Raw genomic sequence first — 26,827 nt, forward strand, 5'->3', positions numbered from 1 at the left:
AAGCAGAGACAGAATTGTTTCCACTTCTGTACCAGGAGTAAAGGCAGAGGAAGAGAAGGAAGAGAGGCAGAGGACTAAGCTTGTAGAAGAAATACTGGAGCAGCCCAAACTCACCCAAGTGAGCAAGAGTCAATCCTCTGTTAGGATTACATAAAACTTGTTGAATGTTAATATATGCTGCCTCCATTCTCCAAACAGTTTATGAACACTATAATTTTCTTCACTAAAACACTAATAGCTCCAATCCCCCCTTCTAATTATAGATGTCTCTTATGCGTGATAATCTTTATACAATTAAGCCCACTTAAAAGAATAACTGATTAAATAAAAAAGTGTTTAAATAACACATAAGGTTGTAATAAAAAAATGACAAAAGCTCAAGAGATTGAAAACTAAAGCAGAAATTCTACCCTTAAGCGTATACTAGTGAGTGAAACAGCAGCCCCAACTTTCAAACCTGAACTAGCAGTCCAAAGTTGAAACATGAATATAAAATCACTCTTCCATTAAAAAAAACAAACCAAAAAACCCCGAAAAGAAACCACAACTACCCTTATATGAATTGTGTATGGAAAGACATTAATCTCCCCTCAATATGCTCTTTGGAATAAAACCAGTTGGTTTCATTTCAAGTGCAAAAAGCTCCCTCACAAAATGTTACTGAAACTTCATGTCTAATTTAGGTAAAGGGTCCTCTAGGTAAAAACATATTTAGGCAGAGAGTCAACATTTGCTGGAAAGGCTAGAGTGCTTTGCAAGCAAACCTGTATTGCACCGGTGCAAACACACCAGTCCCATGAAAGCGACAGTTCACCCTCTGGTACAGGAGGAACACGGCTTCTCCTGCCCTCTCTGTACACAACCTCCCATCCTGTCCACTTTGCAACAGGAAAGAAAACTTGAGCTTAGCCCAGGTACTGCATCATCCTCTCCATTTGAATTCCTCCTAAAAAACACTTTTATTCTCATGGGTGCTAGCTTTTATAACTGAAAGTGCCATCTATCAAAAGCTTATACTATTCTGCTAATTATTTCCATTGCAGAAGTACCAGTTATAAGTCAGAGCTGAGTATGCAAGTTACTGTACAAATAAAAACCAAAACCATCACCCCTGCCTGATAGGTCCTAGAATTAAACTGATTATAAACATCCAGATAATGAACAGAATATTCCTCAGTCCTGGACAGACAATCTCAAAGGAAACAGTCCCTAGACACACTCCCCCCCCTCCTTTTTTTTTAAATGTATATATAAAAAAATCACAACCTTGTCCTAGGACCCCACATAATTAAGATTTAATTAGATTAAGTTTCAACTAGGAGCAGATATTTTTATATACAGGGGTCTGTAACAGAAGCAGTGGCACAGGTTTTCTTTTAGGAATGCAAAAGCTCATGAGAATAAACTCTCCCAAATACCCTCTAATTTGGAGCGGGAAGCTGAAAATAAATGGGAGGAAAAAACCCCTCACAATTAAGAACAGACTGTACGTGAAATGAATCGATATCTCTGCCCTGGTCTGTATCTGTGCTAGCGAAGAGGGAATCTGGCTTCCCCGCCACAGAAAAGGAGAGGAGAACCACAGTTTTATTACAGCAAACGAGCACAGTTCGCAATCCCTGGCACATTAACACGGGTGCTTGTGCCGACGACCAGGTCACCCGCTGCGGACAGCTTTTCTTTGCCCTCCTCGCAGGGAGGCTCACCAGCCCCCTCGCAGGGGCTCCTCTCTCCGTCCCATCACACTTGTCTGGGCGATGTGCTGAGCGTGCAGCAAAAGGAGCAGCTCCCCGAGGTCAGGTCCGGTGACTCGCCAGACCCAGGGACAGAGCGGCGGCGTTCCGGCAGCGACGCAGCCGCAGCAGCCGGAGGCACCTGCACAGCTCCCCGGCACCGCCAGCCCTCGCACCGAGGGGTCCCCGCGCCACCAGGATGGGTGGCAGCAGGGGGGGAAAAATAGATGGCAAAGCGTGCGAGTCGACACTGGGCTCCAAAGCCAAAGCAAACTCTCCTTCCAATCCCGAGCTGTGGGTTTTCCCACTTCACCTGCCAGCACCAGCCACCTGAAGGGCCTCTCCGCGCTCAGCCGTCATCTTCGCTCTTCCCAGCTAGGTCAAAAAGGTTTCAATTTTCCACTGACGTTCAAAAAAAACCCAAAGTCAGCTCAGAAAGCATCAATGACAACAAAAATACCTACGTAGGAAAAAAAGGGAAGGGAGGGATGAATTAGGAACACAACCACCACCTGGTTCACAGCACCGGGGCTGGGGGCACAAGGGGGCGAGCAGCCTTCCCAGCCTTGGCACACCGAGCCATCGCGTGGGATTTTCCCCCAGTCCTGGTCTGCTGCTAGGCCAAACACCTCCTGGCCACAAGGAAACAACTGGAGTTCAGGGAGAGACTTGGCTCTGCCCCGCTGGAAAGAAATGCGTCCGCAAGGGCATGCATGGTAATTTGTGTGGCCTCTCTGCGCAGCGTGTAATCCCTGTTCCTGCTCTCCTTCTCCGAGGCTGGTTAATGGCAACCGAACCAACGCTGGTCTCTGGTGTTGCCTCCGCCTATAAACTGGAGGACTCGTCTGTGACCAACACGTGGCAATTAAACAGGTATTTACATTACACCTCCTTCCTAGCAGGCAGCAAGAAAGCATGAGGCCACCCACACATTAGCCGGGCATTTCAAAACACGGGCATAAAGGAAAAAGACACCCAAATCGCTCGCACTAGGGATAACCTCCGTGCCATCCGCAGGTTGCAGGTGCTCTGCGGCATGCCCCCTGCACGCAGGCACCGGAGGGGTCTCGTGCCGGCCCCGAGGCAGGCAGGAGGGTCACGCCGGTACCCGCACGCACGATGCGCCGGCTGCTGAGATGCTGGACAAGGCAGGAGTCACTGGCTGCGAAGAGCTTGTGCTCGAGAGGAACAAGCGAGGGGCTGGGAGAAGAGCCATGGAGCAACACCCCCAGTGTCACACCGTCCTGCAGGGAGTGTGCCTCCCCCGCAGCAAAGGAATGTGTTTGAGCACACGCATCATCTTCTCTGCCCAGCCTTTGCCCACAAATGTGCGTGTGTATATATATAAATATATATATATACGGTGCAACTGCAGACAGGCCGTACCACTCACTGGGGGGGCAGCAGTCTGCTGCCAACGCTATAAATAGACAGGTCTATTTTTAAGTTGACCATCACTTAGGGCAGTCAAACTTCCTCCCATTCTGCTCCCACTGTCATTGCTCTGGTTTATTCCTTGCTCAGCTGCACACGCAGTACCAGGCTCCAGGACCAGAGCAGACCAGGCAGGCAAACAGCTCTGCGTTAACTGGATATCAAGTTTGCTTTGCCTTTGGTAACAAATGCCGAGTCCTTGTGTGGGTCCCCTGGGCCACAAGCTTTTCACTGAACACCAGCCTGCAAAAGCCGCAGCACAGGGCAGCGCTGGGCCTATTTCTGGAGGTACGACAGCCTCGCGCAGCGGCAGAGAGGCTGCAACGAACACGAGAGCTCCCTCTGTAACAGCGTCATTGCCCTGCTTCGCACCTGCTTAATAAAAGAGAGGGTCAGATTTATTTTTTGGTAGAACTACTCGTAAGAGGGATTCCCTCCTCCATTCCATATTGTAACGAATATTATATAAAACTTGAAAGAAATTCAACTACAGCTTTTATTTACCATTGTGCGTATGGGCCAATAGCTGTGGCAGGCTACCAAGTTTGCCGTCAAGCTGGCCAAGTTTGCTTTTATTACTTCACTACTGTGTCTCGCTTAAGAACAACGGCTGCTCCTAATGCCAGCCCCCGGGCGACTGCAGCAGTTGGATGGAGGGCTGTGCTGCTTTGCCCGGTCCAGCTGGATGGCACCTCGGGAGGCCCTGGGAGGGAGGCGGTTTCCCGGCGAAGGATGGCACAGCATCACTGCGGAGTTATTAATCCCCACCGAAGAAACGACAGTCTCACCCACACCCCACAGCACCAACCTGGGTAAGAGCTGTGTGAGAAATCAGTAAAGATCCTTCTGAAATGCCACCCGGGGCTGGCACTCAGGCTGATGCACCTAAGGTTTCTCTCGGGAGGACTGGGATGCTTGTAAAAGATGAATCCAACATCAACATCTTACCTGGATGAATCCTGGGGACTTCTTCACAGGAGCTTCGTCTCCTGCGATCACTGAAATTGCAATAGTGTCCAAAAGCACCAGGCACAGAAAAGGCCATATCCCAGGCGTGGGGCTGGACAGACAGCCACGCAGCCCATGCTCCGCAGAGCCACCACCCTTGGAAAAGGCACTACAAGAGTGCTGCCAACAAACCCTTAGTTTGGGGCTTCGCATGAAACGGGTACACTATAATTGCAACAGATACTAGGAAAAGCCGGGCCTTATTTTGAAAGACTCACAGACTGTTCCATTTCCAATTAAATCTTTCTATTCTTTGAGCAAGACTGTGCCGCAGCAGGTAACTGAAGTCTCCCAAAGAGATCTGGCACCATCCGAGAACCCCGCAGCTCAGCACTCGCCACCTCGGCAGAGATGCTCCGAGGCAAACACACGCAACACCGCAACGCTCAGATACCACGTGCCGTTTCAGATGTTTACAGCCCAATGATAAGATGCCTTTTCCAGCACCTCCCTCAAAACCAAGAAGGGGTAGCATCAACTTCGTTTCCTGATGGGAGGTGATCCGACAGCTCCGTAGCAGCCCCAGCATTTCAGACCTCACACTCACACCAGTAAGCGACCTTTCCCCACCCTGCAGAGCCCAGTGTTTCCCACTTCCTAAGGCTACCATATTTCTTGGCCAAAAAAAACCCCAAAGACTACCATATTGGTTACGTTTTTAAGCCAAGTTGTTGCTTGCTAAATTGTTATGACCTTCCTCCTCCCCTCTCTCCCCTCCCAGTCATGAGCAATAGGAATTAAATTGATTCAGTCTATCAGTGTTCTGCATCTAAGTGATTAAATTCAGCCACTAGAAAAATCTGTTTTGTGCTGCATCTGAGGAAAAGCAGTGCTGTCATTGGATCCAGCCCCCGGCCTCCGAGGGAGGGAGGTGGCAGCGTGTGGAGGAGAGGCACAGAAGGTAAAATACAGACTTGGTCGTTGTGCTGATATCATAGGCATAATCTCCCCCCCCCCCCCTCCTTTTTAAGCTGGATCAATTATTAGATGTACCATTAAAAGTAGCTTCAGAGTCAGAGATTCCTGGGGCAGACCAAAGAGGTAGAAGCGCTGCTAGGGCAGCAGTGCAGGCAGCAGCACCTCCACAGCATTAGCACATCAATGTTTTAGACCCGCGATGTCCACGATCAGTGAATTATCGATTCCCAGACAGATGTTAGAGGACTGGAGCAAGCCTGCCACACTGACGTCCAGGGCAGCTCGCCATCCTCGGTGCAGTCTGTCTCTCGCACAAAGACAGACCAGTACTAGTCCTAATTTATCCGGCCTGATGACCAGGCAGCATTCCTGGGAGACAGATGCCATGCTCTCCGGGCTAGCTCCGGCCCTCGCAACCAGCTGACCATCTATTTTAAGCTGCTCAGCTGGGATTTTACTTTGGGACAACCAAGCCGAGAGGAGCATTCTTCCTCCTTCCCTTTCTTCCACATGGCAATTAGAGAAATTAAAAAGGCTGGAGGATTTAACACATCTGCCCAGCCCCCTCTTCAGATAACAAGCCGTAAGGAAGGAGACGGACCCTTTGGGTCTGGGAAGGAGGAGCTGGGGAGGCAGGGTTGCAATTTGTATGCATCTGCGTAAGTGTTGAGCGATCCACCGAACGGGGTATCGGAGCCAGAGAGAATCCGGCTCCGGCGCTGCCGTCTGCCGCGGTGTCCTCACCCCCTGCCCTTGCGTCCTCTGACTGCCGTCTGTGGGGACTCTTCACCCGCCTGCGAAACGCAGAGGCATTACAGCTGTTCTCTGCACTGCAGAGGATCCAGCCCTCTCTGTTTCAGGAATTTAGCGAGAGAACAAATGCACACACAGAGAAAGAACATACTGAAATAACTGCCTGTTCAACCCGCATCCTCCAGAAGTTCCTCGCTTCCTGCATCTGTGGGATTTCTGGCACGGCCAGTGCTCTGACCTCACCTGACCTCCCCAACTGCATCAAAGGGCCTCATCTAAATAGGTCACTCCTCGCAGAGGGAGTAAAGTTCAGAGGAAACTAAGAGACTTACCGGCTGCCTTAATCATCACACATCCCCTCCACCACCTCTGCTGGGGAAAAAAACAAGAGAAAAAAGAAGCGGGGGGGGGGGGGGAGATATCCACAGTGGCAGAGACAAAACGCTACGGAAAAGAAAATTCAGATCTACATACTGTGGCAGCTGAATTTTAAGCAGTACAAAGTCTAAGAATACATCTGGAAACACACATGCAAATTCTTCATAGCTAAAAATAAATGTCTCTGCTGTATATTACTCTCCAGAGTAAGAGAGAAGTGCTAATATTAATTGAAGGGTTTTGTTTCATTTGTTTTATTTTATTTTTATTCACCATCGGAGCTGATAAATTATTTCTTTAAAATCACATAGATTAAATTATCCAGATAATTTAAAGCATTATACACTTAAATTAATATTACTTATAGCAAACTACCAATCTGCCCCAGGCAAACTACGTTACCAACAGTTTCACTTGGTTTTTGAAGTCAATATCCTTTGCTTTGGAATCAAGTGTCCTTCATGTCACCTCTGCAAAACGCCACATCCTCTTAGGACTAGCAAATATAAAATGAACCAGACTCACAAGCTAGAGCTCTTCAGCAATGGACTCGATGCTGATTTACATCAACAGAAGCTGTTGCCGTATTTTCCCCATCAGTTCCTTAGAGGAAAGCTTACAAACTCAATTCCCTCTTTACATTTGCTTATTCAAGTTCCAGCTGCATCTCCCCCTAACGTCCCATTAGGGCTTTCCTTTTAATTACTTTTTCATGTCATCTGCGCATTCCTTGCAAGGTTCTCTTTCTAGGAACTTGGCTCTCTCTCCCCCGGCCCCTTTCATTAAGGATGTTTTCCTCCTTCCTCCACCCTTCCCACAAGCCATCACCTAGCACCCGTGCCTCCACGCTCCATTTCTTGCCCATGCCAGCCCTCGGCACTGCTCGGGTTTGATATCCTGGGCTCACACCTGCAAGAGGCAGGGAGCAGGAGCACAGGAGACACCAAGAAAACGGGAAGTAGGGCTGGGTGCGGAGCATCTCATTCATGAGCATCATGCACTTGGCTGAACGACAAGTTCGCATTACACAGACCGTCCTTGCGACTGTCATAAAAGATTAAGGAGCATAAAAACAAACTACTTAATTGCAGGCAGGTGTGCAAACTTGTTCCCTCTGCCTGCACCTAATGTTTTTTGGAAATACCTTTAAAGAAAAGACGACCCTTGGAGAGATTACCTAAGAGATGCACAGCAGAGCCGCAATGGCTGTCCACGTGCCACGCAGAAACAGGCAACCAGGGCACGGCACAACGACGTCCCGGCTCCTTGGGGGCCAAAAGGACCCTCTTCTGACCCACCCCGTCGCCACACCGACAAGGCACAGGCCATCATTTGCAGTGAATGCCTCTGCCCCCACTGCCTCGACAACTCATGGCGTGCCACATGCCCCTGCCTTGCCCTAGTCCCCAAACTAAGGAAACACAGACAACAGTTCTGCCGACAGAGTGCAGGTTTAAGGCAACGAACCATCTCACAGCTCCAGAAGTCTCGCGGGCGGAACGAGGCTGAGTTTCACCCCAACCAGAAGGAAACGCCAAACACTAACTGCCGTTAGCTGCACCCGAGTATGCGAAGCACATACTGAGCTAGTGTGTGGCTAAGAGTTAGGGAGGTCATTCCACAGGAAAGAAGCACGCTCCTTTTAAGAAGGTCTAAGTTCATTTATGTGTTATATAGGCTGAAAAAAAAGAACATCCTTTTTCTGTAAAGCTGTGCTCATCTTTTTTGTAGTGCAATAGGCAGAAAGACATCTTTCTTCTCCATTCTGCTTAAAGATCATCTTCTTCACTACCAAGATGAAAGACTGGAATCAATGTCAAGATACACAGGAGAAATCAGTTTACTCACATAGCACGAAACAGCAGAAAAGTAAATTCACCCACAGATGCAGCTGATAAACCGCTACAAATTCAGGCCAATATCCTTCAAGTTTAACTACACATCGCTGCAAAAGACAAGACAGATCAGCTACTTGGACAGCACTTTGAAAATGTAAAGTGCCATGTAAGTATTATTATTACTAGCAGGCTGCTGAGGATGTCTCCTATTTACCATCTGGGAAAAATAACTACTTTAAACAGCCTGTTTGAAAAGTCCCAAGAGCAGTTAACATTTTCCAAATATCCTCCCAATCAGCCACAAATGATGCAAAATAGTGAAGCTCCTTTTCCCGTTTCACCTTAGCTCCTAGGAACCCAGGGAAGGGTTAAGGACCAAAACTTTCACCACTTAGACGCCCCAGCTACTAAAGATCCTTCTGCCCACCCGACACAGGGCACTCTGCCAGGAGGATTCAGTCGCAGCGGAGGCACATTTCCCCTTACAAACCATGGAGAGCATCACACACCATTTCTCCCTCCTCGGTCTGATGTTCGGTTTAAACCGGATGATTTGTTCTGCATTAATATTTCAGTAGCACTATAAGCAAATGAACGGATTTCTTCCTGGGCTGTAAGCAAACAAGCGCACGTGCTCGGGAGGCACCACGTGTGGCTGCTGCCATGTCTGCGGGGGCTGACACCGATGCTTCCCTACCAGCTCCTGCTTGTGGAGGCCACGAGAGTACAGAGAAGAATGGAAGAGCGCAGGCAGATCCTTCATTCAGCGGGAATGTTCTTCCCAGCCGCACACCGTTCAAAATAAAGCGTCCGATTTGCAGCTCGTGTAAACCAGCGCAGCCCACAGGGCTGCTGGCGTCTGGATCGCATTCATTCACGCCCCGTGGGTGTAAATCAGCACGGCTCCTCTCATCTCAGCGAGTTTTGCCAGTTCACATCCGCAAACAATCTGGCTGAAACCATCAATTACCTCCAATTCTTTTATTTTTAGAGCACTTCCCTGATCACCAAAGGCCATGGCAAAACCGTACTACGTATTAGCATTTTTGCACAGCATTATTACCATGATAAGGCTGAACAGCCCCTGATGCAAGAGCTGGCCTGTCCTATTTCCACAACTCTACTCCAGTTTGATTTACATCATGTAAATAGAGGTCAAAAACAAGCCTCCAGTCCCAAAAGATGCATTATCTCAGACTGCACCTTCTGTATGTTCTACGGAGCAAATTTTTAGGTCAAGGAATAGTATATAAACCTATCCACTTCAACAGAAAAGGAAGAATGGAAAGTATGACCTGTGAACCAAGCACAAAGCTTACTTTCCACCAGGAACCCATATCCTAATTATTGATGAACAAGGCACAGTTCCGGCATTACAGAGGTTTGCATTTATCCTCCTCAGCCATTTTGGGGGCGGGGAAGGTTTATTACTTATTTACTCCAGAAACGCGACCACAAACTGCAAACTGCTAAAGATGCATCTGCTGATGCCACTAAGGTTTTTAAGCCAGTGGCACTCAAGAGGCTTGTTTGCCAACTAGTCCAAGCCACGAAGCCTCACGCCTCGTACCGGCCAGCTGCCAGCAGCTGTGGTGTCAGAGGAAGAGAGCCTGAAGCCACCCAAACTGACTCCAGTGATCCGAGCACTCCCACGTACGACCCAGTTAGTCAGCAGTGTCACAGCCGCTCACGTGCGTATTCTTGAGCTCCATTTTCAGCAAAGAAAACGCTGAGGTTATAATTAACACTCTGGCCACTGCCACCAGGAAGCCTCATGAGGCAACGTTAGCCTCCCCGATTCACCAGAAGGAAAGTAAAATGTGCTACATAGCGTGCTTTGAAACAAAAAGCAGCAAAGGAGAGGATGTCTTTCCTTCAGCTATGATCCTAATTGCTTGTTCTTGCTTTACTAGTAAAAATCCAACACACATCCTCAGTCAATCTGCAGCAAAAAGAAGCAGAACTCTTCACTAAAAGAAATGCTTGAGTCCCCTTGTCCCTCCCCTGAAAGCGGACAGGCAGCTTTCAGCGAGCAGCGACACAAGGTCACAGCAGCAGCGGGACGCTCTTTCCTGCCCACCCGCCACGGCCGGCACCGGGGACCCCGCAGCATCGACAGGCAAGGTCACATTCCAGGGAGGTACAGCACGAAGACGGAGCAACGTTTATGTTGATTCGCTTGCTTTCGCTATCTCTGGGTATTTAATCTCTGCAGCTTTCTTCTTTTGACACGGTGGGCTCCTCTGGAGTCATCACAGCCTAAAGAGTCCATCAAGTAATGAATCCAGATTTCATAAGCAGCCAGCACAGCTCACTCCCACGTCGCCGACTACCGAGAGCTCGCTTCCACTTTGACAGGCAGGCTTTCCAAGGTGCAAACAGGAATAAGACATTTCAAGTGGCCAGTAAGTAAATAAACACAACAAAAGCTCAATGACCTTAGCAGCACACCCAAAGTGGAACACGCGGAGCTGGCAGGGGCACGAGCATGGCGCGCAGGGGAGGGAGCCCCAGCCCCATGGGGCGGGCCGCTACAGCTCTACGGATCCCTCAGGCAGCAGGCAAGGGTCAGTCTTCTCTCTTCCTCACTCCCTTTCTTTCTCGCAGTTTGAGAATCTGTTGCTGGGCTTGGAGGTGATGCAACCTGGTCCTTACCAGGTATTTTTCCTTTCTTAAAGTCAAAATACAGTCAGAAGGTCAAACGAAATACAGCTTTCCATAGCACCTAACTGACTTTGAGAACTTCACAGCATAAATCTAACTGAAGAGGATGGCAGCGGAAAAAAAGAAAAAAAAAAAGGAAAAAAATCAATAGATGTTACTTCTAGAATTTTACTGCAGTTCTCTTTTTTGATTGTTTTCAGAAAGTACAGAGGGAGAAGAGGAGAGTTTCAAACCATCCAAAAATGGTAGAATTTGTGTTACGCTTAAACAAACCTCTGGTTCAAGTTGCCTTGAACTCAAGATCAGTATCTGTTCTGTATTATAAGACAACGTCTGATTTTTGTTCCTTCTCTTTTGTTTTCCTTTTCAGAGGTTTATTTTTGAAACAGGACTATGTAACAGGGCCTCTTCCATTTCAGGAAAAGTAAACAAAATCCTTCACAGGGAGGATCAGGGATGAAGGAACAAAGCCAGCTAGACTAAACTGTATGAAGGTGAATTTATTTGTCATCATTTGGTATCACAGCAGCACTATGACTTTGATCAAGGTCATGGTAAGGTGCTGCACGCAGACACACTCACTCCCCCTCAGAAAAGCCTGCAGTTACGGCAGCAATAGGACAGCCACACTATTAGTCCCAGATTTTGGGTGGGGACCTGAATGAGACCAAAATAACACAGCAAATCAGTGGCACGTCTGCAAAGCTGAGTTCCTAAACTGTGTTCCCAGCACAGCCATAACTCCGTCTTTCTCCTCTTTACTCCTGGACTCATCTGGCAGACCGCACCAGCTCAAAACATCATCTTTCCTTGGTACTAACTTGTCTGAACTCAGCTAAAACTCTCACTGTCAGCAGCGCAAAGCCCTGAAAGATGTTTTTCCAGGGCAAAAAGCAACCAAGTCACCTTGGAGGATCCATCAAGTCCTGAGCAGTTTTAGCACTAATATCCAAGTGCAAAGAAGTCACAGGTACAAAGGATTTGGTGGGATCTCTAGGACTTCCTGGAATAACTGGGCTTTCTTATTTGGGATAGCTAAGGGCTATGTACTGCTCTTAAGACCAAGGTCCCTGCAAGAGCTTATGTGCTACACCAAGGTTAATTCTCTGGGTGCAGACATGCTCTTAAACACAAGAAATAAAACCAGAGCAGGAGAACCCTAGGAAAGTCCTCTCGGCAAGAGGACTGGACTCTGCCAGAGCTGGGTTTTGTCCAGAGCATTCAGGAACAGGAAAGTAAAAGGACAGGAGAGAGGCCAACAACTTCTTCAGCCTGGTGAGGACAGGAGGCCAGCATGATAAATATTTAAGTTCCTGCTTATTAGGAAACACTTGGCAAATACCGTGAAGCCTGAAGGGGGTGTTAAAGAGAAGTATATTCAGTGTTATGGGAAAGTTAACGAGAAGCTGTAACCATTATGTATGTATCATATATGGAAAACTAGGTGAGGCCCCTATGGACCATTATATACTGCATGAAACTTTATGGACACTGTAATGCATTATTTTTAATGATTCCCTTGCCTACTTCAGGCGCTGGAAACCAAGAAGAGCTTGCCTAGCTTCCTGGTGGTGTTTTAGCATTGACACCTTGCTTGTTGCTAGATTTCTGGGTTATTTTAATGAGAAATAATTGGGTTACTTTCCAAGATTCCACAAAGCCAATAAGCACTGAACAAAAACTCTGAGAAAGTTGCTGCTGCGTTGCAATGCTCTTCACATCCTCTACCTTCCAGAGGGTTACCTCCCCTGGTAAACCATTTACCTACAAATATGCCCACAAAAACACTGGCACTTCTGCTAGTTCAAGTTTGCATTGTCATCATCTGTCTCTAGGGAGAGCCAGGCCACAGAAATAACCAGCTGCAACATCACAACGATTGCCCCTGCAGGAAATGTATATAATGAAAATTGAAAGCTGCAGGATGAACTTCTTACATACTTGTCCTTTTGGTTTATTCATCAGAAATAATTATCTGTGCTCACATTCACAGGAGCACATACTTTATGATGTACATTAAAATTTAATGGATTTTTAATAATACTGTAACTACAGCAGAAGCAGAAAAAAAGACAGACATTAAACCATATGTGCAGTGTTGGTGGGTAAATGGTGTTGAGCAAACATCAACATGTAACCAGTTTAGCATCAGTGACGGGAAGAAGGAACTGTTACTGCCAGTATTTGAAAATCATAGTGATCTCTAATCCTGAACATTCAGCTTAAAATCTCCCTTAGTGACAGAAATGAGCGTACGCATGAAATGACCAAACGCGAGTTTCTGAATTTCAGGACCCTGCAGGTGATACCCTTGGCCTTTGACAAGCGCCCGAAGTCCCCAACTCAGTTTCTCCACCTCTGCAATGGAGAGAAGCAATACCAGTATACCCCACGACAGCAGCATGGGTATGTGCTTGAATTCCGATTTCCGTTGTGCCAATTAAAGTACTCCCAGTATTTTACAAAGCTATTGATGTCTATTCCTTAAGCATCAGCAGAAATTATTGCTCCAGCAGGAGAGACTGACACTCTGAACACTTTCCTCAGAAGCTACTCTGCAGCTAATGAGTCAGTGTAAAGCATCACCATGTCACCAATGCTTGGACTAACATCTATTTATAGACTAAGAAATTATATACGTGGTGTCCCCACCAACAGTGACACATCTTCATTCAGGCATGAGTCACCTATTCACAAGCATGTTTCCAAAAATAAATCCTATTTACCAGAATTAAATTCCTCACGCTTAGGAGAAAATGTCTCCTTAAAAACAAAACAACAACAAAAAAAAGGCATGTTAGAAAACCAAACAATAGCAAACAAGCACTGAAGTCTTCAGCCTGCAGGTCTCCATGTTTCGTACAATCATGCTGAGGCTGGAAATGTTTAAGATATAACAATGAAGATGGTCGTACATTGTCATTACAAACCCCTGCCAAGGTCACCAGAGTGCTACTGTCCAAACGCAAGTATCCAGAATATTCTTGGCGACCCACGCTTTGCAGAAATAGTAAGTATATTGCAGTTATTAGGGAGAACAGACAGAGTGAACGCCAAGTAATCCCAGAAAATGTAGTGTTAAATAGAGGGTTCAAACCACAAAGCTGTTGATGGGGAATGTTAAAAATGTCAGCGTGGCTGAAAGACATTCGCCAGTGGTGAATGTCAAGTAGCGAGCTACTGTTCAGCAGATGCAATAAAAAAATGTAAGGGTACTTGGGTAATGGGACCAACATTACAGTTGTTGATACAAATTATATCCAGAAAGCAAAGAAATAAATGGATAAATAAATAAATAATGCAAAAATGGAACAAGTTCAAACTTCTTTTATAGTAATAGTCTCCAGTTGAGCATAATCACCAAAGCTATAGTGATAAGATTGCCAAAACTAGACAAACATCTGTGAGATGAATTCATCTCAGAGGGGAAGCCAACAGCTTGTTATCATTAAAGAGGCAATGCTCTCTCTGCGTTTGAACTGCAGGCCGCCTTGTTACTGCGTTTGCTGAGGCAATTGCACCAGATGTTGGCAGCTATCTTCAGATGGATGACAAGCACCTGCTGTTGGGGAAATTAAATGCTCGTCGGCCTCCTATCCTTCAGGGGAGGGTGGGCCGGGAGGGGAAGAGGGGGAGTGGTGATGGCTGACCCTCTGAAATAAACCTATTTATGCAAAGTGACAGTAAGTGCTGGTTTGCCAAGCAGGGAAACAGAGTGGAAATTCATTGGATCTCTTCCATTGCCCCCGGTGAAATCTGCTCCCACCCTCCCAGTCCTGACAATTAACATAGCACCAATCTGAACTCGCTAAACCACTCATCAGAGTAATAGAGTCAACAGAGGGACCTTCTCCCGAAAAGTCACCGCTCGCACAGCAACTTCCCCAGAAATGGAGCATCGCCGCAACAGGGTCTGCTGCACACCCTCTTCTCCAATAAACACCACCAGAACAAGCCTACGGCCCAGCACCTTCGGGCAACAGAGACCCAAAACACCTTGTAATGCCAGCGTTAAAATAAATAGATGCTTACAGTGGAATCCTGCACACACTCGTAGTTGCTCAGATTTAAGATCAATCTCCTGGAACAGGGGTGCAAATGTAATTTCACTTTCACCATCAGCCGGTGGTACGTGAATACGCCTTACCGTTTCATTTCAGACTGGCCTTTTTCAGTATTAGGAGCGGCAGTAAAGGTCTCGATGGGCACTGTAACTCATTTTAAAAAAGAAAACACATAGCAGCTTCTTCTCTGACAGACTTGCTAGTGTTTTCAACTTTCTGTGAAAAGAAAAACTGCAAAATGTGAACTCCTTTTATATGAGCAATCATTTCTTTACGATATATCCCATACTCTTTACCTCTTCAAACTTCCACAGTGATGACATTACAGCAAAGAAATATATTCTGTGATATATTCTGCCAGCAGGACCCGTCAGAGCACGGATCACTATTTCAACAACATTTTGCCCTGGACAAGAAGTTGAAAACACTATTGTTAATTCCTATTCACCCCAAGCCCCTTACGAACGTCCCTGACAAGAGAAAACGTTTGTTTGATCTAAACTGGCCACATGCATTTTAGGTATCCTTCAGATTAAGAGGCAGTTAATCCTCATTCTGCTTAGATTATCTTAATTGGCTCTTCATTTGAGCTACTTTGCCCTTGTCCCCATTTCTGAAGTTATATTTATAAATACATATACTGTACCACACAGAGTACAACTACACACATCTCTCCCGCTCAGGGCTGGCACATATTAGCCGGTACAGGATGATTAGTGACAGGACTGATGTTGACCAACATGCCATGCTTGACTACCACTCCATTTCTACCAAAATATGCTCAGGCACACTTTTTCCCCAGAAAATAAAATACTAAGTTCTCCTAAGAGAGACATACATGTGTAAGATGGTCGTCAAATGAATTTCATATTCTACCTCTGCAGAATTAGCATAAGTTTAATTAAACTGGTCGTACCTCAATATTGCATGTGTGAGCAAAGCTCGGTTATTTCACCTCTAGGACTGACTGAGAATAGTCTTGCGGCTTTTTAGCACACTGATGGAAAATCATAGGAATAAATAAAAAGAACAGGCACGCAAACAAAATCAGAACTACCAGGCTCTGCATAGAACCCTCCGCTTTAAAAATCAAATTTTCCATCTGAAAAATACAAGTTTTTAAAAATCCAGCTGCAGATCAAACCAGGGACTTGCTTAACACTGTACAGCAGGGTGAAAGACAGACACGCTGGAACAACTGCTCAAAGGTGGGCTGTGGAGCGCACGGCTTTATTCCCAGGAGCACAGCGAGCTGCGCAGGCGCGGGGCTGGGCATGGGGTCGCCGATTCCTGGGGATGGAGCGGAGGGAACGCCTGGCACCCCTCTGCTCACCAGCGCCGTGCCCTGCGCAGTGCCAGCTGAACGGGTTACGAGTAACCAAGTATGGCCACTCATTTCCATGTGGAAAAAACGTTCTTACACCTCCTTCCAGTAATGTGTGCTCTTTTTCCACATTTGGAACAACTTATATGAAGTTCCTCATGGATACTTTTAAAAACCCTTTTCTTAAGGGCCCAGACTCTGAGCTGCATTTAAAAACTCCTCACATTTCACATTCTATCACTCGGTGCTGGTGTATTTATTATGTAGTATGATGACAATGATCGAACACTTACTCTCCAATCAATTACGTTTTAACTAGCTCACTTTAGCTGATGAGCCTACCCCCTATTTGTGAGCAGTATAGTGCAAGCTCCAATTACACCATACAACATTTTAAATAACTGCTACTATTTTTTCATTAGAGAACCGATGTTAAAACAGGAGTTTTCTCAAGGCAAAGCTTTGGCACCCTCAGTTGTAGCTACTCAAAGAACAGAAGTAATGTTCTGGATGCAGGTTATCACTTTGATGGATGTCAGGAGCATTTATAAATAACTTCCTGGAGAGTCCAGGAGGCTGCACTTCAAGACAAGTGCCAAAGTGGAATCTGATGCAATTTCACAGCATATATTGGAAATATCTATCAGAAAATTTTACCTGACTGCTATTGCTGTGGTTTAACACCACGATCTTTTGCTTTCGATGCAGCTTGCTGGGGCAGAGTTCACCTTGCTGTTGTTTTTCTGCATAGCAGCCAGCCCTATGGGCCCTGCTCCAAAACAGGGGCTTTGAGATGCTACCACAGCACAACAAAAACAAATCATTTCCTTCCAGAGAGGTTCTACATCTACAACCCCACTCATCCACACTGGGGCTGAATCCAAGAACACTCCAGGGATAATTTAAAGATGTTACCAAACGTGACTAACAACATTTTTTTAGGTATTTTACATAGCCCATTCCATTTGTATAAAATAAAGCACGGGTGAAAAACAAAATTGACTTTCTTGGGGTCTCACAAAAGATACAGGCCATTTTCGTGGGTTTGGCTCAGTTGCAAAACTGATACAAACACACTACGAACAAACATTCACACACACATTGGAGGAGGAAACATGAATATTTTCTTGCAACTTTTTTCTCCCCAAATGCGGCCCCTGATTAATTACTGATTTCATTTGGGCTCTTGGTATGATCCTGGGTTGCCAGCGGTGTGACATACTCTGCAAGCTCAGGGTCAACACTGCTCCCCTACTATTACTAAAGACAGAATATAGGGCCATAACTTTATGCCAAAAAAAAAAAAAAAATTAAAATCAAAGGATATAGCAGAGTTGTCTTAAAATAAACACATTTTAAACAAAGCTGTACGTACGGCAGAGCTGCACCGCCTGCCCCGCAGCAGCTGCCGAGCACAGACGCCTGAACCAGCCCAGGTGCTATTAGCGCCAACTCAGCCTCAGCCCACTTACACCGCTCGCTACCAGGGCGATTTCTTCAGTCTGCATCGAGTCCACGCCGACGAAGGCTGCGAGTGACATGAGCGTTGGCATATTTACATCTCCCATGCCCTTCAGAGCTTACTAAGAGAGGCGAGGAAACGTAAGGCGAGATAAAACAGCTTGCACAAAGTCAGAGAGCGAGTGGGTGGCACAGTGGGAAACAGAAGACAGATGCTCCGGGCCCCGACTCTCCACCACAATTACCTAATCTCACACGGGTTACGGTGCTACAGCACAAAAGCTTCCTTGCCATTTCATTTAACCAGAGTAGAAGAGGAAATAAAATTGTACTTCAATCTTCTGCTGAGTTCTGATAGAGCCTTCTTGCCCACAAATCCTGCCTTAACACTTCCTCTTTTCACAAAATCCAGGTAGAAACCAACATCTAATTTATAACAAAACCACTTCCACAAAGCATGCATCTTATTACAGACCACCTAAAAACTGACTTCCTCTGTACAACTTTTCATTGACAGAATGAAAACACTGACTTCTTTTTAAGCAACGATCAAGTTTCTCAGTTTGTTTAAAAAGAAAAAAAAAAAAAAAGAAGAAAAAAAAAAAAAAAAAGAAGAGCATGCGTGGGAGGGAGAAGAAATAATAAAAAGTGCTTTAGGCCGGGAGGGACCACTATATCGCAGATCCCTTTGTCACATGCCAAAGCAAAAATTTAAAGGAACATTCATTATCCTTCAGAATAATCATGGACATAACATTCAAATAAGGAAATCAAAAAATACTGCAAATTTAAAGCACAAGTAAGGAGCAGAGACAGGAGTGCGAACAAGGCAGAGTGCTGTTCCATGTTACTGTAACAGAATAGCCCCCACAAATTGTGCTTTTCATTGTCCCAAACTTATCAGAACCTGCAAACAATGATGTATTTGTCTATTGCTCGTTCTGTTTTAAGGGGTGTAATGATTCAAGTTAAGAACTTCTTCCAAGGTACATCCAAGTAACTTACATAGAAAAAAGAATATAATGAGCTACAAGCTCTTTCACACCAGGTCTAGAGCTCAGAATCGCTTTGAAAGGGAACAGTGAGGTTAGCAACCGTCAAAAAAATGCCAACACGTTCTCTATTTTACTGCATATTACAATGCTTCGGGAACTCCGGCTATTACAGACTAGAATGTAAATAGGAGTCCAAATCTGTCCCTTCATTTCATAAAATGTAACCAATTCACAAATATTGAATCTGGAAATACAGTGCTGAAAAATGTGAAAGGCTAACAACTTGTCAAACCAAAAAATGACTTTTCTGCAAAGCAAATACTTTAAGAATAGACCATCCATGTATCCTATTGACCATTAAATCTACATATCAATGTCCAACAGATGTAACAATACAATTCAAACTGTATGCCAAGTCTAAATTAACTAAGCTTTCACTTTCATACAAGCAAAATTCCTTGCACCCCCTGACTCTGGCCTTAGCCCCAGCTCCACACAGACTTCCAAATCCGCCCAAAATGAACCCATGGCGAGAAAACCACCTTTTCTCATGCTAACAACTCTATTGTAATAACATCTTCAGAGGCCATACTCAAGGTCTCAGGGAAAAGTAAACCACTGGAGTGCTTAATACTACAACAGCGCATTAACTCGTTCACACCCAGACAGCCTTGCCAAACAAGGAGGAGTTTTCTCTCACATCTTCTTGATTTATATTTTCACAGCTGCCAGAGAGGAAAGCATGTAGGAAGCAAGTTATGTAAACCACGCCATTAGGCTGAAGTCCTCGGTGTGGATCACACCTCCTTCCCTCTCCCACCTCCCTGCACCCTTGCACAGAGAAAGCAGAGGGACTTGATTACAAAAGGTTATATTTTCAAAGATTAAACTGGTCATTATTTGCATTGCTAGCCGTGTTATAATGCATGACACCGTGCAACCAAAGGAGGAAATTCTCATTCTCACATTCTGCTGTCGGCAGCCTCACTGCTTTCAGCTTTGGTTTTCCTGCAAGACAGCAAGCACTGAGGCTCTGCTGAGGTGTGCCTGGAGCAGAGACGGGGTTTGAGAAGTTACTCTCCCTCTCACTTGCTGAACTGCCACTAGACAGTAAGTCATGGCTACAGAAGGAAGAGATGAGAAAATGACAAGCTTTCAAAAGCTCAACAGTTTCGCAGCAGAAAAACCCCAACAACATCAGAAGCTAGATATTATTATTCCACCGGTCTGTTTTGCATCTCACAGGAAATAACAAGTGACTGTACAAAATGTTTCGGATCCAGAGCGGTAATTCAGAAATCCTGCCTTGTTTCAAAATTTCCAAATCTTAAAAGCCATTCTTGAGGAAACAACATATTCCAAGCAAAGTTGAAACATGCCTACGATTTGTCTGATGGACCTCGTGGCAAGCCAGAACAGAAAAACAAAATTAATGCATACTGTTCTGTTCCAATTTCATCTGCAAATTTAAAATAAAAAGCAAATGCCATAACCCCCTTCCCAAAAGTCATTTTAGGATTGCAGTGAAAGAAAAAAACATAGAGCCAATGCTCCTGCTTTGAGATTTTTAGAAGTAAAACAGCTGGGGCCACCAACACCACCACTGCTTTTCTAGCAGTTTGAAATAACAATATGTAAAAATATTGTTTGTCCACAAAACTATTTCACACATCTCCTTTAAAAATCACCACTCCTTTCAAAAAAGTATAAATTTAAATGTATTCTCTCCCACACAAGAAAACACAATTTCTTCTACAAGAACAGTCATATATGGGCTGATCTAATAGCTCAAGACAACTGAAACATACCTTTAACATAACTCTGTTCCCATTGTGCTGGAAACAGGGGCTGGAAGGACACAGTAGCCTTTTCATTCAAAGGACTGTTCCCACCAAGACTGATTACAGTATTTCAGTAAGGAGATTTTTACTCAGAATTCTGTTTCGATAATTGGGTCAAAGAGCGTACCTGGAGCCCAACCACATTAACGTATCAATTAATGACCACACGCAATCATTTGGATTCGTAAGCTCATCGGGCGGTCCCTCCAACCCACATCTTGAGCTTGGCTTGCACTGCACCAAGGCAGCCTCAACGCAAAGCGGGGGACTAGCAGCTGGGGCACCGAAAGGGTTAAAATCCCATGTCAAACAGCAAGTCCTGGCTCCAGACCAGAAGGGACATGGGAACCAGGGCAGCTGAGTTATAAAGGCCTTATTGTAGCAGCCCACTGGATTGGAAATGACTTGTAGGCCTAATGAAACAAAACTTTGGCAGTAAAACAGAATGAAAGGAATGAGACAATAAAAGAGAGGAACAAAGGGAGCAGAGTTGTTTCAGCTTAGGAAAATAAGCTCACTTTGTTGTTGGGAAAAGCCAAAGCCGATTAGGATAAACCAATGACTAGGCATAAGTCTTCCAAACTAATTACACAGTTCGCCATGTGAAGTATAATTGCAAGTGGCAAAATAAGGACTACACTACTTTCACAGGAGCTCTATAAAGGGAGCATTACCTAGTAAAAAGCAAACCCTAAGAAGTTCCTTATCATCAGCCGCTTGCAGCTTAAAAGGTGCAGAACACGCACGTCCTGAGAGAAGTGCAATTCGTTAGCATTTGGGGGCTTTCTTCTGCTGGTCACACTCCTCTGGGTGAGGCTTTAAGGGACTGTTGCTTTTTTTTCCTTTTTTAAATGATACCAGAAGCCTTAAACGCTCCAGCACGTCCTGGTCTCGAACAGCACCATTTTGCTTACACTTTCAGAAAGCCATAAAACAGGTAGATCCGCAGACACGGCCCTGCTGACGGCTCAGGGCAGCGCTTGTGGCCTCTCCAGAGGGGAGGAAAGCACAGCCCCACCGAGCTTCCCTTTGGATCTCCTCACTTCTAACACTTCCTCATTGAAATTCTTTTAAAACTTGGTCTTAACAGCCAGCTTTTCACACGTCAGCACAAGGGCAACGCTGCAGACCCTGGATGGGTTAACATGGCCAGTGAGTGTATTTTGTTCGCAAGAATGTTTGAAACATCTTTCACTGAAATAACAGAGGATCACAGAAACAACTGCATTAGACTATCAGGATTAGATAGTAAGACAATGGCTTCTTTTTTTTTTTTTTTCCTTCTGATTGTAAACCGTTACGGCTTCGTTTGGAGTTTTGTTTTCCCACCTTAGCCCCCTCGCGTCCTCCCGTGGATCCTACTCCCTGAAAAAACTGGAAGGAGAAGTCTCAACCCCAAACTCTCATGCCCGATGCCTCCCACCGGCTGCCGGACTGGGGCCCGCGCCATCCTTACTGGTGGTGCTGGGCTGCGCTCCCTGCCGCCTGCACCGCCAGCCCAGCCAGGCTGCGTCCCACCGGGGCCAGCCCCCTCCTCGGCACCCAGACCCCCACCAAGCCTCTCTGGGGACCCCCACCATGACTGGACGTGCGTGGGTTCAGCATCACCAGCTCTAAGTGTTCAGCAATCACGAGGCTGTTGATTACACCGCTTCGTGCGCGTCCTGTTAAGCCTTTCGGCTTCACTCAGTTAATTTTCCCAGTCTTCCTCCGCAGCTTACAGCAGCTAGGGTTGCCCGTCTTCGCAAAATGAAAGCTGGGACTCCTGCAGATCCCGGGCTTTACAGAAAGAAGAAATAATCGCTATCAGAAATTTCACGATCAAAGTCTCAGGAGTTATCATTACCACGTATTTTGGCGCTCTAACGGGCAGGCATTTTCACTGGTGAAGTCAGCGAAGAGGATTTATTAAAGCACTCTTCTTCTTATTGGACAAAAAGGTTCTGGCATTTACTTTTCAAAAAGCCGTAGTTTCAAATTCAACACTTTAGGCCCTTTCCTGCCAACTCCAGTTAAAAGAACGAGTCCGCCTGGCCCCAAAGCTGGTAGCTGTTCTAACCACATCATGTATTTTGCGAGCTACTTCCAGTTACCAAAACAACCTCCCCTGGTTGCAAAGCTCTTCTCTGCAGCAAGTACAAACAGGATTTCAAGAATCACAGCAGTAGGTAAGCAATTTTTTCCACACCAATAAGTAAGCTCAGCATTTCAAAGAGCAAGTCACCTGAGATGCTCTTATCAAATATGGGCGGCTCCTCTACATGTTAATTATGTAATGCAATTTTCTTTATTTTAGGAAAGCACTAAGCAAATGCAAACCTTGCCAATCGATCATGATGCATTGTTTGCATTGTAATGGCTTGACTGGAGAACGAGGATTGTGTGCTAAGCAGACGTATCACCAGTCCCTGCCACAAAGAGCTTGCAACCTGAGCAAGTCAAGGAAAGGTGGGGATGCAGAATGGAGAAAGAAGCAGCTCCTGAATGGTCCCACAGGGCCAATCCTGGGACATTATTTCTGAGTGCAACATCCCACCCACTGCAGCGTATTAATGAGTCATCTAATTTAGCTGGCCCGCAAGCCCCCATTTCCTAGGGTCATTAACGAGTTCTGCATCTTCTCACAACCAGAGCCTTGGGGAGAACCACCTCAAAACACCCCACAAACTAAACTGTCTCTGCTAATAAACAGCAAAACGCAGTAGAGAGAATCTGAACGCCTGCACACAAGGTCAAGTCACGGTGACAAAGCCAAGAAGCCTCTCCTCCAAAATGCCACCGACTTCACCAAACTCATCTCCTTTTCACAAGCTAGAATAGGGAAGTGTGAAACAGGGATGCAACTGGAAAAGGTCCCCTGGTATGACAGGGACCAAGCCCTGTGAGCCCAAGTCCTACGGGAGCTGAGCTCTTCACAACTGGACCACGCAGCCTCAGCAGGACCTACCCCAGCTCTGCTGCCAGAGGAATGGGTTCCAGCCTCGATCGCAACCTGTGCAACTATTTTCAGCGCCTTAATTATTTTACTCTTCAAATTAAGACACTTAAAAAGTATTCAATTTTCCATAAGAATTGCCTTTGGAAAGCCAGACCTCTTTTAAGCTATCTCAAGAAAGGCAGAGCATGAAAGCAGAACTGAAGCGTCCCGAATCACTAGTCACTACTGAAAAACGCAGCCTAGTTGTCTGCATTCTCAGGGACTGTAAAGTTGCAAGCATGAAACTACCAGATGGTGAAATTAAAAAGACTATATTAAGACAGCATCCAGACAATATGCAAAGCGTTTATATTGAAACTATTATTAACTTCAAAAATACAGGTTAGAGTTCTGCAATTAGAAGTAACTACAGAAGAAACATCCAAAAGCTCATGTAATCCTTTAATAAAAGGCTCAGCAGGCTGTAAACATCCTGCCGGAATCGAAGATTATTATTGAAAATAAAATGAATGGTTTGGAAAACAACTATCAATCCAGGACAGGAACAATTTATAAACTCCCCTCCTCAGCCTTCAACAAAGTACTGCCTGGCCAAGGCGTTTCAGGGCAGATAAAAGAAACAAACTAACTACAAGGAATGGTAGCCGCTTTCCTTTGGGAGATCCTGCTGTGTCCTCATGCAATCTTGCATCTAAATCATCAATCGATGCACTCCAAAAGACAGGAATCGAGCTGTATGGAGCCCCACGGATAGCGGGGCTGACAGGAATCTCCATGAAACGTGGTACCATGAATTGCTCTAAAAGCAGACGGCTCTGCAAGCTCTTCACCTCGTTGGACTCCTGACCAAGCATCCAGAAGCCTTGGAGATCCAGGAAGCTCCATGGAAATCCAGGAAGCTCCATGGAAGCTGGTGGCACTAAGCTCCAGCCAGAGCCTGGACTGTGGGCTTTGAGCTGTTCCATCATGGAAAAGACTATTCTGGCAAGGTTCAGGTCTCCTTCTGTGCATAAACTTGTTTGGGTTTTGGTTTTTTTAAAAATGATGTCAGGATGCTATATATATTTCCACAGGATCTTGCATAAGGATTTTTTAATAAGAAATTAAATGGATATTCTAGTGACTTCCATATTACTCTGTTGTTCACGTGGTTCCTTCAGGCATTTTCGCAACTTAATGAGCGCTCTCAAATACATCTATCTGCTCCTTTTGCCACTGGAATCAGGGATAAACAGAAGGCTGATTTTTACAGAGAAGACAACTGTGTAATCATTCAGCTAAGGGTCAAATTCTTCCTGAACATACGCAAATTCACCTCCCGATGACTCTTTTTTCTTAATGAAAGTAAACAGTGTTGGCAATGTTGTACACATACACATGCAACAAACAGAAAAGAAATTCCAGAGGCTTCGAGAAATTACACTGAAAGGCAAAAAATGTGGCCCTCCTTTGAGCATAGGCCTCATTGCACTTTTGTTTTTCAAAACACACTTTAAAAAGAAAGGGGGGGTGGGGGAGGAGGAAGAATTCAAAATATGTAGTGCTCACTTGGGCAGGAACTTACCTTGCCAAACTGTTCAAAGTATTGCTTTACGTCTTCCACTACTGTATTAGCCGATAATCCACCTACAAATATTTTCTTTGTTCTTGTGACCATCTGTAAGAAATTACAAGACAAGCATACGGTTTAACCAGATTATTTCAAACAATATGTGGAAAAAAGAAATATTCTTCAGATGCCATCCCTTACCCAGTTAATGAGAATATTTCTTTACAAAAGCAATTCAGATTCTATTTGATTAGATACTTCTTTTTTGATTTGTCTTGTTTTGTTTTTATTTGAGAAATGGCTGAGTAAATGCACTCAATAACAACTCTAGCCCCCGGATATTTTTTTTTAATAAATGATTTTTATTGTGCTTCGCAATGCAAATATAAGTGGAAAAGGAGTCCAAGTGTCGTATCCTTATAGCTACTGTCTCAAAAAAGATGTGCCATCCCCCCCCGTCCTTTCTTCCTAAGGACAGAGCGCACGCTCTTTGGCAGACAAAAGGTAACTACATCAAATAGAAGAGATGTGTCATTAAGTTTCTACGGGTCAGTTTAAAAGGAACTTACTTGCACAGTTACTTTAAATATAATCAAACGATGAAAGACAGAAGTGCTACCAATGCAGTCCTCTAGCTGCCACAAACCACGCTTCAGCTGAAACTCTCACAGTATTACCGTCCATCAGGGGCTGGATCAGGCCCTTCCGAAACCCCTTCATATTCCCCAAGACCCCAGCGGAGCACCCAGCTCTTCTTGCTGACCCACATGCACCTGAGTGTGGTCCACACAAGGTGAGGGGATGATGCTGGACTCCCTACAGAGAACGTACTATCAGATAACCCATTATCCATAACCTATAATCCTTTAAGATGGGCAGGATCCAGCCCGGGGATGCAAACCCCAACGGTGGCAGGGAAAGCTGGAGTCTTTGGTGGGCCGATCCCAAACCACTTGACCCTTGTGGGTCACCTTAAATCAAGGCAGATCCAGGACAACGTTGTCAGCATGCTCCAAAGGGGCAGGCATCATCCCCGTACACTTGGACAGAGGGGAAATGCCCCAGCTTACAGCAGGCAATGCCCTTACAACTGGAGACAACTAATTAGCAACCTACCCCACCACATACAGATGTTTTGAAGTCAACACTGCATGTTAACTCAAGAAACCAAACACATTAATGAGAAATTCAGGCATTAAAATGCCCGAGTTTGTTTTCTGTATGAAACTGGCTGAAGCAGCCAGCTTACAGAGGCTGAAGGGAAAAAATGCCCCGTAACTCCAGGACCAGGACTCGCCTGGTTAAATAACGTCCAGCAAACGCTGAAGCTATGCAAAGGGAACAACAGCGGGCAGTCGGCTGGAGACACGACTGCTGCAGCTGCTCAATGCAGAGCCTGGATTTTTCTCCACGTTTCTTATTTTTTCCACTGAAGACGAGATGCATTTTAAGATAGCTGCTGAAGGTCGCAAGGAGCAGCCCAGCGCGTTCTCGGGGGGCTGCCTGGAGGGTCACCACGCTCCGGCGGCAGCACGGCCACCCCACGGCGCCAGGGGGTCTCCCCTCACGCCACGAGACCCTGTCCCACACATCAGACCCACTGAGAGCGACGGTGCTCCCAAAACTGGCATCGGCCCAGCCGGGCTTTGCGACGCAAGTAGAGCCACGGTGACAAGCCATGCTGTGCGGCTGCGGGCAAAGCCTTCGCAGAACTGAGACACCGAACAAAAAGCTTGGAGTAGCCCCAAATTCTCTCAGTGCAGAACAAATTAAACATCACTCCTGTCTCCACTGCCATTCAAATTAACCAGGGTAGATATTTCCCTCCATCGGCCCCTAACCATGCTTTACAGAGCTCCGCTACTTTTTTTTTTAAGTTAGGAAGAAAAGAGAGGAAAAAAACAGTGTAAAAATTCAATTATTTTTTCC

At 45.6% G+C, this 26,827-nt stretch overlaps 1 protein-coding gene across 26 annotated transcripts in view; it reads right to left on the reverse strand.

Annotated features, from left to right (window-relative positions):
* Positions 1 to 26,827, reverse strand: part of MSI2 (musashi RNA binding protein 2) — a 255,284-nt gene that overhangs the window by 142,364 nt on the left and 86,093 nt on the right. For all 26 annotated transcript variants that reach the window (XR_012651119.1, XR_012651122.1, XM_075033009.1 and 23 more), the window contains exon 6: positions 24,914 to 25,006. Coding sequence is in view for 24 of the 26 variants with exons in the window: in XM_075033009.1 (XP_074889110.1) it covers positions 24,914 to 25,006 (93 nt within the window). In the remaining 2 variants the exon portion in view is untranslated. The remainder of the gene's footprint in view (positions 1 to 24,913; positions 25,007 to 26,827) is intronic.

The sequence above is a fragment of the Buteo buteo genome, chromosome 7, assembly GCF_964188355.1.
Source record: "Buteo buteo chromosome 7, bButBut1.hap1.1, whole genome shotgun sequence".
Classification (NCBI taxonomy): domain Eukaryota; kingdom Metazoa; phylum Chordata; class Aves; order Accipitriformes; family Accipitridae; genus Buteo; species Buteo buteo.